The 13,722-nt window shown below is 43.0% G+C and overlaps 1 protein-coding gene across 4 annotated transcripts in view; it reads left to right on the top strand.

Annotated features, from left to right (window-relative positions):
- Positions 1–763: 763 nt before the first annotated feature.
- The window catches only part of LOC137612605 (epidermal growth factor receptor substrate 15-like), a 52,182-nt gene continuing 39,223 nt past the window's right edge, over positions 764–13,722 (top strand). For 3 of the 4 annotated variants that reach the window (XM_068341219.1, XM_068341217.1, XM_068341220.1), the window contains exon 1: positions 764–935. In XM_068341219.1, the coding sequence (XP_068197320.1) occupies positions 891–935 (45 nt within the window). In that variant the 5' untranslated portion in view covers positions 764–890. Of the gene's footprint in view, positions 956–13,722 lie in introns of all 4 variants that reach the window. The other variant, XM_068341218.1, reaches the window with a different exon arrangement.

Raw genomic sequence — 13,722 nt, 5'->3', positions numbered from 1 at the left:
CATCAAAAATGCACATACTGAAAGCTTCATTACCAATATGTACACATTGGGTACACCAACTTATTACACGACCAAGCAGGATAACAACTCATAGTACTACTTTGATTTATAACATCTTCACCTATGTTATGTTGACTGACACAGTGAGTGGACTGCTGATCAATGACACGAGTGACCCCCTCCCTGCTTCCTCTGTGTAAGATATGGTTGCAAGATTGAGGAGATCCTCAAAATATTCTTTCTATCGCCAGACAATATCCTCAGTCAATCACCCAAACTTCCCCACCATGGTAAGGTGGCAGTTCTTTTTTTTTTTGTGGGAATGTTTGGAATAATGCATACTTACAAAATGCATACAGTGTCAATATGTGATGATGATGGAGAGGGGGAAAGAAGAGGGAACATATGGAAGCTTGTCAAATTTTTGGGATGGTAGAAAGGAAAGGTGTGAAGAGAGATCGACAAAAGAGAGCTATGTATTCTTGTGTGGATGGTACTCTACTGCCTGGCCTCTGTCTTTAACTCCCCTCAGTGGGATGTCTGTCTGCAGCAGTCACCAAAGACACCCACACACACACACACACACACACACACACACACACACACACACACACACACACACACACACACACACATATACACACACATACACACACACACACACACACACACACACACACACACACACACAAGCTCCGCCTCTTCTGCAGTAGCGAGAGCTTGTAAGAGCAGCAATGGAGGAGCTAGCACTGCAGCATGAAAAAACAGAGGGATCAGGGAAAGGAAGGCATATTGGAGAAAAGGCAGAATGGAAGAATGAGCATTTCATCTCCTCACTGCTTAAACACTCCTGTTTTCTGTGCTGGAAATCTCCTGGGGATACAGATGCCATGGAAACAGATGACAGAGTCCTTGCAAAGGCAACGGAGATAAGTGTAAGAAGACCGGGACATTGGTGTGTGTGTGTGTGTGTGTGTGTGTGTGTGTGTGTGTGTGTGTGTGTGTGTGTGTGTGTGTGTGTGTGTGTGTGTGTGTTTGTTTGTTTATGTGGTTTTTTTTAATTGTTATTTTAATTTAATTGTTTAATTCTCTTTAAAATTTTGATCAACTGTATTGTTCCCTGTATTAGTTCATTCTACTGTATTAGTCCATTGTAGCACACTGGTAATTAGCCACATGCATATGTACATGTGAGGGATACATCCTGATCCCTCACAAACACACCCACACACACACACACACACACACACACACACACACGCACACACACACGCACACACGCACATACGCATTTTCAAGGCTCATTAGAATGTTAATAATGTGGATGGGAGAAAATGTGTGTGCTTCTGAATGTATGGTGTGTCCAATCTGGGACTCTTTACCATGATTACTTTCATGTGATGTCACAATGCACAGGCTCGTCTGAGACTGAAAGACGCTTTATGAGAGGCTCATACTAAGTTAAAAAGGTTGTGACAATGTATGTAAAATTAATCTCAAAGTCAAAGTCAGCTTTTTTGTCAATTGTACGATATATGCACGACATACAGCACAGATGAAATTGCAGTCCTTTCAGACCCACGGTCTAAAAGGACTGCAATCTATTTTGTATATGGGTTTACTTTCTGAAATGAGTGACAAAAAATATTGATCTGTTTCATGATATTGTAATTTTTTAATGGCTGGGCATCTGAATACACACATCCCCAAATCCCCATTCAATCAACACTGAAGGCGTTACGTGATAATGATGGTTTGTCAGTGAGTCATATGTACAGGTATTTTGTCATCTTGTCTGCAAGATGTACTTTTCTCATTCATACACTGCATCAAATACAGTAATGTAGCCGCAAGAGGACACAAGCCAGTGTCTAATTGTGCCGGTCCCAAGCCCGAATAAATACAGAGGGTTGCGTCAGGAAGGGCATCCGGCATGAAACTTTTCCCAAATCAAACATGCGAATCAAACCCATGACTTCCATACCGGATCGGTCGAAGCCTGGGCTAACAACGACCGCCATTGGTGCTGTTGACCTACAGGGTGCCGGTGGAAATTGGACGACTGTTGGTCGAAGAAGGAGAGGAGGAAAGTGTGTTCGTAGGAAGAGAGAAGAGGAACGCCAAGAGTATAGAACTGAGAGTTGGGACGTTGAATGTTGGAACTATGACAGGAGAAGGTAGAGTTGGTTGACATGATGCAGAGGAGGAAGGTAGACATACTGTGTGTCCAGGAGACCAGGTGGAAAGGTAGCAAGGTTAGAAGTTTAGGAGCATGGTTAAGTTGTTCTATCATGTTGTAGATAGGAGAGAAATGGAGTAGGAGTTATCTTGAGGGAGGAGTTTGCTAGGAATGTCCTGGAGGTAAAAAGAGTGTCCGATTGAGTTTTTGATGGGGTTGTTTAACATGATCTTAGATAGTGAGAGGATGCCTAAGAAATGGAGGAAAGTGTGCTGGTGCCCATTTTTAAGAACAAGGGAGATGTGCAGAGTTGTGGCAACTACAGAGGAATAAAACTGATGAGCCATACAATGAAGCTGTGGGAAAGAGTAGTTGAAGCTAAGGATAGAAGTGAGCATTTGTGAGCAGCAGTATGGTTTCATGCCAAAAAAGAGTACTACAGGTACAGTATTTGCTTTGAGGATGTTGATAGAGAAGTGCAGAAAAGGCCAGAGGGACCTGCATTGTGTTTTTGTAGATCTGGAGAAAGCTTATGACAGGGTGCCCTGAGAGGAACTGTGGTATTGTATGAGGAAGTCTGGAGTGGCAGAGAAGTATGTTAGAGCAGTGCAGGACATGTATGAGGACTATAAGACAGTGGTGAGGTGTGCTGTAGGTGTGACAGAGGAGTTCAAGGTGGAGGTGGGACTACACCAGGGATCAGCTCTGAGCCCCTTCTTGTTTGCTGTGGTGATGGACAGGCTGACAGACGAGGTTAGACAGGAATCCCCATGGACTATGATGTTTGCAGATGACATTGTGATCTGTAGTGAGAAGGGAACCGGTGGAGAAGAAGCTAGGGAGGTGGTGGTTTGTCCTGGAAAGGGAGGAATGAAGGTTAGCCGCAGTAAGACAGAGTACATGTGTGTAAATGAGAGGGACCCAAGTGGAAGAGTGAGGTTACAGGGAGAATATTTCAAGAAGGTGAAGGATTTTAAGTACTTTGGGTCAACAGTCCAGAAAAATGGAGAGTGTGGACAAGAGGTAAAGAAGCGTTTACAGGCAGGATGGAACAGGTGGAGAAAAATGTCAGGTGTGATGTGTGACAGAAGAGTTTCAGCTAAAATGAAAGGAAAGGTGTACAAAACTGTGGTGAGACCAGCAATGTTGTTTGGTCTAGAGCAGTGGTTCTTAACTCTGTTGGAGGTACCGGACACTGCCAGTTTCATATGCACACTCACCGAACCCTTCCTTAGAAAAAAAAACAAAACCTTTTTTTTTTCAAATTTAAGAAATAAGTATATGTTTTACTGGTGTATTTAATGAATGGTGCATTTATGTCACCTTTTTCAAAGAACAAAACCAAGACAGTGCATGAATTCACATGAAATTATCTACCTGCAAATCAGTGTGACTTCTGCTGTTGTTATTGAGAGACCAGTTCAGATATGTGTGGCTTCACCTTGGCAAGTGCCACTCTTATGTCATTTGCACAGCCAAGTCTGTTTCTTTTGTTTTCCATACAGCTTAAGGAAGTGTTTCTTTATTCTTGCCAGTGTGAGACTGGAGTTGTTCAACTTGGCATTGCAAATTATGCAGAATGCTGACTCCCATCGCGTTCTGTTACACATTCATTCATTTATTTTCTACCGCTTTGTCAGCCGCAGCGGGTCACGGGGAGCTGGAGCCTATCCCAGCTGGCACAGGGCGTGAGGCGGGGGACACTCCGGGCATGACGCCAGTGCACCGCGGAGCCACACACAAAGACGGACAACCACGCACATACACACTCACCCCTACGGACAATTTCGGACCTGCCAGTCCACATGTTTTTGGGGGTGGGAGGAAGCCGGAGAAGCCGGAGAGAACCCACGTAGACATGGGGACAACATGCAAACTCCGCACAGAGTGGGACTCGAACCTGGAACCGCTGTGTTGTGTGGCGACAGCGCTACCCACTGCGCCACCATGCCGCCCTTCCGTTATACAGTACATGTAAATTCACGTTGCACATATTCGTCTGACCACTTTCTTTTTTTGCTCAACATAGTTACTACGAATTAAAATATTAAGAAAACAATCAGATGACGTACCATCATGACAGGCATAAATCAACTACTGAGTGCGCAAAATCCCCTGTCGCACAGGTAGGCTAATCAATGTAGCGTGATCACCTGCAGCCAATGATGGCTAAGGGGGGTGTGTCATCACAAATTGACACGATGTGTCAAACGTACCCAGTGATTCGTGTATGTTAGGCAAAAACACCCGGCACGATGTGTTTTTGTTTTGACCTCTGTCTCCGCCGAACCCCTGAGACCGACTCAACGAACCCCTAGGGTTCGATCGAACTCAGGTTAGGAACCACTGGTCTAGAGACAGTGTCACTGAGGAAAAGGCAGGAGACAGAGCTGAAGGTAGCAGAGATGAAGATGCTGAGGTTCTCTTTGGGAGTGACCAGGAAGGATAGGATCAGGAATGAGTACATCAGAGGGACAGCACATGTTACAGGTTTTGGAGATAAAGTCAGAGAGGCTAAACTGAGATGGTTTGGACATGTCCAGAGGAGAGATAGTGAATACCGTATTTGCCTGAATATAAGACAACCCTGATTATAAGACGACCCCTTTTTTCAAGACTCAAGTTTGAAAAAATACTTTTTGAACACCAAATTTAATTTTTATACAGAAAATAATTACAGTACATCTGAAACAAATGATTATAACAATATACTCATGAGAAAAACCATGTTATTTTGCCTCATTCAAATCATGCAAAAACTGTCTTATCACATCCCGGCTAAGCTGGCCAATCTTCGACCCACTTTTCTCCACATTGTTGCTACGTTTCTCCATTTCTGTTATCTCTTCCCTTATTTTCTTCTCTTTTCTTTCTCACCGCTATTTTTTTTTTTTTTTTGTGCTACTGCTATTTTTATTTTTCTTCTTCGGGACAGGTTTGCCTGGAGAGTTAAGTTCAGCATTCGCTTTAAAGATATCTGGCGCCATCTAGCGTTGTGAATGGGTATAACGTCTAGACCCCAAATGTAAGACGACCCCCACTTTTTCAGTCTTATTTCAATGCAAAAAATACTGCCTTATATTCGGGCCAATACGGTATATTGGTAGAAGGATGTTGAGTTTTGAACTGCCAGGCAGGAGGCCTAGAGGAAGACCAAAGAGGAGATTTATGGATGTAGTGAAAGACGACATGAAGGTAGTTAGTGTGAGAGAAGAGGATGCAAAAGACAGGGTTAGATGGAGGCAACTGATTCGCTGTGGCGACCGCTGAAGGGAAAGGCCGAAAGGAAAAGAAGAAAGAAGACACTGTATCAAACACAGTGCGCCCTCGTTACTCACGGTTAATGCGTTCAAGGAAACACATGCAAATAACGAATTCTGCAATATAACAACAAACTATTTAACTTATTACGGTAATTTACATGTTTATGAGCCCTCCCCATACTGATATTAAACCACCTTCTTTCTTTTTACGTATTACCTTTTCTCACACTATTATCGACTGTTTAAAGCACTTTTGTGTCTCATGGAAGTGTGTTGCGTTCCAAGACTCACTGACAGTAGCGCACTTTCGGATGCTGTCAGCCAATAGACTGTATCACATACTGTATCACATGACTACCTACTGAAAATCCATGATGAGGTGAAGTCGCAAGTGTTGTTGCGCTAATGCGCGAGTGCGCACCGTATTGTCAAAATACTTTAGCACATGATTCTCAAAATTGTGGACCACAGGCCTAAATTGGTCTATGGAATGATATTTTGTGGCCTCCATGACATTAAATGTTGATGTTATTGTGTTTTTCTCAAATACACCTTTTTTCCGAGTCATTACATGTCATCCTTGCCCTGGGCTTTTTTAAAATCACTTATGAGCTACCATAGCTCAGGTCTGTGACAAGTGGTGTTTGCTGTCAAGTTAGCTGACCTGAATTTGTATTGTTCATGCAGATACTTGTTGAAAGTGATTCCAGAGTGACACTAAGTGGAAGGAAGTATATCATGCCACCCAGACTTAATCATTTCTTTCCAAAACCTTAAGAAAAAGGTTTGCAACAAGTTGAGAATACAACAAGGAGCAAAACATCAGGCATCATTGCACAACTAGACATGGTCAGGAATATGCAAAATACCAGGGAGATGAGAGGGAGTACCGGGTCACTAAACGTATAATGTGTCTACTGAGGTGACAGGATTTCAAGCAAAGCAAAGTATGCAGCTGTCAAAGCCAGCCACATGGTAAGTAAGATTTCTCAGGTGGGAAAGTCATTCAAACATGGTGAGTTTGTCAAAAGATGCATGTTACTGGCTGAAAGTATAGGCTGTCTGGAAACGTTTAGTAATATCAGCCTTTCAGCAAACACAGTGGCAGAGTGTATTTCTGTTATTTCAGGTAACATACATGGTCTACTGCATGACAAAGCCGAGTACTTACACCCATACTCATTAAGGCATCATTGACACTGCGCAGCCTGCAATGTAAGTTTGTGATGTTGACATCAATTTTAATTGATGGAGAAGTTGTTTACAGTGATTCCAATGCATGGCCAGACTACCACTCAGGAGATTTTCCACTGCCTTTTTAAAGAAAATAGAGTCAGCATATGAGTATTTGCTCTACTTCACTGAGGTATGTTAGCTCAGCAGGAGAAATGCTTTGAAAAGGTTTTTTGAGTTCAGAGAAAAAGTGAAACCCTTCATAGTGAAGGATGAGACGGCCATGCTAAGTGATCCCAAGAGGTTTTGGACTTCTCCGAGACATGGCTGACGAACTACTTGTACCCACTGCTAATGTCGAACTGACCGGCTTTTCCACTGTACAAGTGAACACTGCCGGGAAAAAGTAAGGAGGTGGATTAATTTGTCATGGTTCGCTGTTCCTGCTCTTCAGTGCTGCAGTGCTGGGTTGTGGCAGGAGGAGAGGCCAGATCTGTGTGCTCATCTCCACACCTTTTGCTGGTCTCCACACCCGTACTTGATCAGTCTGATTAACATGAGGCTTTTTAAGCCGGATTCTGTCTTTGTTCTTGGCCAGATCGTCTTGTAGTTCTGCCCACATCTTGTACTCCAGTTCCTGATTCTCGTTTGCCTGTAGGCTATTTGTTTTGTTGGGCATTTTGAGTTTATACTGCCCACAATGTGTGATAGTGAGCACTTCTGCTTTGCTGAGATAATCCATCCCACCTCACAGGTGTGCCACATCAAGATGCTGATCTGACATCATGATTAGTGCACAGGTGTACCTTATACTTCCCCTCATGGCCTTTACTGCAGACAAGGTGACGTCAATGCTGAGGAGGTTTTGTTTGAGGAAGGCAGCTGGACCAGACCAGGTCTCCCCAAGACTCGTCAGGGCCTGTGCTGCAAACAGGATAAGCCTCTAAACCAGGTATTCAACCTCAGCCTTCAGCTAAGGAGGATTCTGTCCCTATGCAAAACATCCTGCATCGTTCCAGTGCCTAAGGGGAGACATCCCACTAAGCTCAATGACTACCGACCAGATGAAGACTTTAGAGCACTTATGTCACATATGTCACATATGGCCCGTGGCGAATTATTTATGGCCCGCCGGATGATTTTTAATTACTATTACACATCGGCCCGCTAGTGTTTTGCAGTCATCAAAACTACATTGCCCACAATGCAATGGTAGCAGAAGTCACTGCAGCACAGTAAGTGGGCTTTGGGTTTCAATGTTCATCAGCAGGGCGGCACGGTGGTGCAGTGGCGCAGTGGGTAGTGCTGTCGCCGCACAGCAAAGCGGTTATGTAAACCTGTGAGGGAGCACAGAGACGACTTCTTCTCCTTTCGGCTTTTCCCTTCATGGGTCACCACAGTGAATCAGTTGCCTCCATCTAACCATGTCTTCTGCATCCTTTTCTCTCGCACCAACCACAGCATCTTCATCTCTGCTACCTCCAGCTCTGTCTCCTGACTTTTCCTCAGTGACACTGTCTCTAGGCCAAACAACTTCACTGGTCTCACCACAGTTTTGTAGACCTTTCCTTTCATTTTTGCTGAAACACATCACACCTGACACACCTTTTCTCCATCCGTTCCATCCTGCCTGTACAGGCTTCTTCACCTCTTTTCCACACTCCCCATTGCTCAGGACTGTTGACCCTAAGTACTTAAAATCCTTCACCTTCTTGATCTCTTCTCCCTGTAACTTCACTCTTCCACTTGGGTCCATCTCATTCACACACATGTACTCTGTCTTACTGTGGCTAATCTTCATTCCTCTCCTTTCCAGGTCAAACCTCCACCTCTCTAGCTTCTCCTCCATCTTTTCCCTGCTGTCACTGCAGATCGCAATGTCATCTGCAAATATCATAGTCCATGGAGATTCCTGTCTAAACTTGTCTGTCAGCCTGTCCATCACCACAGCAAACAAGAAGGGGCTCAGAGCTGATCCCTGATGCAGTCCCACCTCCACCTTGAACTCCTCTGTCACACTTACAGCACACCTCACTGCCTTACAGTCCTCATACATGTCCTGCACTGCTCTAACATACTTCTCTGCCACTCCAGACTTCCTCATACAATACAACAGTTCCTCTCTCTGCACCCTGTCATAGGCTTTCTCCAGATCTATAAAAACACAACGCAGCTCCATATGGCCTTCTCTGTACTTCTCTTTCAACATCGTCAAAGCAAATACTGCATCTGTAGTACTCTTTTTTGGCATGAAACCATACTGCTGCTCACAAATGCTCACTTCTGCCCTTAGCTTCAACTACTCTTTCCCACAGCTTCATTGTATGGCTCATCAGTTTTATTCCTCTGTAGTTGCCACAACTCTGCACATCTCCCTTGTTCTTAAAAATGGGCACCAGCACACTTTCCTCCATTTCTTAGGCATCCTCTCACTATCTAAGATCATGTTAAACAACCCAGTCAGAAACTGTACAGCCAAGTCTCCTGAAAACTTCTATACCTCCACAGGTACATCACCAGGACCGAGTGCCTTTCCACTCTTCATCCTCTTCAATGCCCTCCGCACTTCATTATGACTAATCTTTGCTACTTACTTGTTCACAACAGCCACCTCTTCTAGTCTTTGTTGTCTCTCAATTTCCTCGTTTAACAATTTTTCAAAGTACTCTTTCCATCTTCCCATCACACTACTGGCACCTGTCAATACACTTCCATTCCTATCCTTAATCACCCTAACCTTCCTGTAAATAATTCACAACAATGTTCACATTAAGAGTTAAAAAATGATTGAAAGAACATAAAAACTTAGGAGAACTGTGATTGTTTATATGATAGTGACATTGCGCATACATGTGCTCGAGGCTGAACATAACAGATTGGGACATTGCCTTTTGGATGTGCTCTTTATAAAAAAAAAGAAAAAAAAAGAAACCTGACTGCTATTCCCAAACATAACTTTCATTCCAGGTTTCTGTCTATTCTCCTGTCTCTTCCTGTTGACTCCTGTATATAATTAATAAGTCATTACTAACTTACCTGCCAAGGAGTGCTCCTTTAGGGTCCAGAAAATGCTCTGGTACAGAAACATCCATTTGACAATGGCAATACTGTTTTCTACACATATCCTACAACTGTTCTGTACTTTTTTGAGCCCCTTTCTGTACATCCCTGCATATAACTTATTTAAAATCAAGCAAGTAAATATCTTCCAGAAAGGGGCAATGCTCTCAGCTGACAGTTTTCAAAGATCTGGGTGGTACACAGAACGTGCAGAAGGAAATTTCTGATTGCCAGTATTTCAGCAAATTTGGGAGTGACCGCAGGATTGGCTCCAATGTATCTCCAGGCGCAGATGGGTCTTTATCAAATCAGCTGAAACGAAGCACTACTCAGCTGGAGGGTAAAGCAATTCGCCTAGCACTTACTACCTGTGTTTGTTCGGCATCTGCACTGCTCCATTTCAGAGCTGGTTCAGCAAAGAAGAATCACTTTGAGACTCAGTTGGCCCTAAATCCTGCCAGCATAGGTAGCTGGCATATTATGAATCCTGACTGTTGTTACTGACTAGATATATTTTGAGGGCTAGGATGGAGCCCTTCTGGGCACATTTTTAAGTGAACTTGACTAAAAATAACCTTTTAGAACTTTTTCTGATGAATACAGAAAAACGCAAACTTTTATATCATGGATAGTTTGATAAATTTGAATTTTGTAAATTTTATTGCATATAAATTAAGTACAGTTCTATAAATCCTGCACATCAATTATCAAAATTATCAATCAACCAAAATATTCAAACTCAATTTAAATCTAAGACATTTTCTAAAGTAGATGCATTTTCTTCCTTTCAATTCTTACTGTAACTACTGCTTGGGCAGATGCTCTGATTTAGATAATACATCTCTTTTTGGCCAGGCGAGTTAGGAGAGTCAGGATGACCTGCTCCTGGCTCCGGCTGGTCGCTGCAAATAGATGTCCCGTTTTCTTCAGCAGAGAATTGGTCCAAAAATGAAAAACAGGAATAAAGTTTTCTGTAGCTAAGCACAGTGCTATAAATCCTCCACATCAATTATCAAGATTATCAATCAACCAAAATATTGAAACTCAATTTAAATGTAAGACATTTTCTAAAGGAGATAAATGTTTTTCCATTAAATTTTTACTGTTAATGCTGCTTAGGGAGAGGATCTGAATTAGATACAGTAATCGCTTGTTACTCAAGGTGAATTTGTTCCAGGACCACCCAAGAAAAACAAAATTCTGCAATATAGCGATTATTTATTTTATTATCTACGGTAATTTAAACGTTTATGAACCCTCCCTGTACTAATATTAAACCACCTTATATCTGTATTACCTTTCTCACACTCTCATAGACTGTTGTTACCACCTGGCTCAAGGTCGGCAACAAAAAAAGGAGGGCCTCACACAGATATAACGATCAAACTTAGTTTTATTTAACTAAAACAAATGAACAACAACAACTTTCTGATGGCATGTGTAAGTATGAAGGATATCAGTAGTGTTAGCTGTGTGTGGATGCGTGAATCATGGTGTGGAGCTGTGTTGTAAGGTGCAACAAACCAAACAGGGTGATCATCAGGCTGATGAGGCTGCGGCAGGCCCAGCTGAGAGAGAGTGTCCAAAAAGGGCAGTCCTTAAAAAGTCCTGCAGGCCCAACCCAGAATGGTGGGCCTTAACAGGCACTCCCTCACAGCTCCGCCTACCAGCCAACCCCCAGTAGCTGCAACAAAGACAAACCACTGAGAGACAGGTAAACAGACTGTACAAGGTCGTGACACCCCCTCCCTTAAAAAATGGGGGACCTAACTAGGATCCCCAAAATAAAGTCACAGCTACAACATAACTTTTCAAGGGTCAGCCCATAACCAGTTCGGAAGGCTGAGAACAAACAAAAACACCTTGGTATATGTGGTTAACCATTTAGTGTCACAAGGTCGTGACACTGTTTAAAGCACTTTTGTATTAAAGAAAAGTCACGGGATGAACCGTGAGATGGAACGCAGTGCACACATGGATGCTGCCAGCCAATAGCATGCACGTACGGTATCATGTAACTACCTACTAAAAATTTTTGATGTAGTGAAACCGTACATCTTGAAGCGCGAATTAGCGAGGGATTATTAGATCTCTTTTTGGCCATGGATCAGGAGAGTCTCTCGGCCAGGGTGACCTGATCCTGACTCCAGCTGGTCACGACAAATAGAGTCCCATAATGTCAAATTAAGTCCCATAAAGTCCGTCAGTAATTCCTCAAGCCCTTAGATGAATCTTCATTCAATGGTGTTATGAAGTTCTCCAACACACCAATGTGGATCGTCTTTAGGACAGTCCAGCTGCTTAGTTCCAAAAGTAGGCTGTGAAGCAGTCTTTTCACAGCTTCTTTATTCCGTGGGTTCTTGTTATTGAGGTGAAGTAGAAGACTTAGCCGATCGTCATAAGTTTAAAAAGTTTATTCCTGACAACAAGTCTAATACAGATATCCGGGCTCTCCACAGTCCCTGACTGCCGGTACTACACAAGTCTTACATCAGACGCAGCTGAAGAAGAGCAAATTCTATCTTGGCCCGGTCAGATTTAAACAATTCAGATTAAGAATATGCATGAGGGGATGTGGTGTCTTCTGGACCAATCCGTGACAGGTTTCTGGCCGCATCTTCTCGACGTAGTTTCCGTCTCCGGTCTCATCCTGTAAACAATCCTGCCTACATCCTGATAACCCCATAACTGTGAAGACTTCCATAAATGGAACTGTTACCTTGGATGTGTGGGGGTGTGGAGGTTTGTGTGTGTGTGTGTGTGTGTGTGTGTGTGTGTGTGTGTGTATGTGTGTGTGATTGTTCAAATGTGTACAGACTTCAAGGGTGAGAAAAGATTAGATGAGTTCTGTGACCTCTGTGTGCACTGGGATAGGGTTCAACTGTCTGCAAAGATTAAATGAGTGTGTGATTAAAGTTGACTACTGTGAAGCTAGCAAAAATAGCAAATAGCATTAGCAAATAACACGTGTATAATGTCTAAATCTCTTCAACTGTAATCAAAGTCAAAGGCAGTTTTATTGTCAAGTGTACCATATATGCACGACATACAGCACCTCCTGAGCACTGCCAACTGTATTTCCTGAATACAAACCAAAGTCCTTCCTGTAGCTGCAGCTTGCGAGCAGGGGTAAAATCACAAAAAAGGAGAAGTTTTCTGTCTAATTTATGCTTTTTGGGATTGGAAAAATAATCCAAGTTGTAGTGAAAATTCCAACTCCATCCATTGGATTACAAGATCCAACCTAGCAGTCTTGAATCCCTGAAATAGTCAGAATTGACAGTACTATTTTATGCAAGTTGTCTGCAGAGACGATCATTGGTGCTCATTTCAAGTGTGCAACATGAGGTATACACAGAGGAAGATTGTCCCTCATTTGCAATAGCAAACATTTGTAGACTAGTAGATGAGGTTTAGAAGAAACATCACTCTCATTCTGAAAATTTGGGTGAAATGCACTAGACTAAGAAGAGAAATGGATGCATTTATATGCTGTCATGCAAAAATATGTTTGTGTACATGGGTCCATTATTTAATCCTGCTGATGTGTCATCCATTGGTGAGGGAAGTCCCTCTAGGCCACTATTTACAGGCTCTTACAACGTGCACACACACACAATGGGCCTGTACTCGTGATGCAGATAGTAGTGAGAGGTAGAGCAGTGGGCAGCTACTTCATGTTGTGCCCCAATGAGCAACTTATAAGAGAATGTCTTGTCTCGCTCAAGGGCACGTTGGCAGTGCTCAGGAGGTGAACTGACAACTCTCTGCTGCCAGTTCACACTCCAAACTTTTTGATCAACGTGGATCTTGCATGGGCCGCTCTCCGGTCCACAGCCCAAGACGCAGTAGCCTGAGCTACTGCTGCCCCAATGTGCAGAATTTTCAATGTTTTTTGTTCATTGTGCCAATATTTAAATTTGTACACTCTATTCACATACATGTCTTTGTGTTAGATACAGAGTTGTAAGGAGGCCCCTGAAACACAACCACAACGGGCCTGTGAGCAGGCAATTAGTAAACACAACAAACAATGTATGAAGAGGC

The sequence above is a fragment of the Antennarius striatus genome, chromosome 18, assembly GCF_040054535.1.
Source record: "Antennarius striatus isolate MH-2024 chromosome 18, ASM4005453v1, whole genome shotgun sequence".
Taxonomy (NCBI): Eukaryota; Metazoa; Chordata; class Actinopteri; order Lophiiformes; family Antennariidae; genus Antennarius; species Antennarius striatus.
The sequence above is the reverse complement of the archived record's forward strand: the minus strand, read 5'-3'. Positions and strand labels throughout refer to the sequence as shown.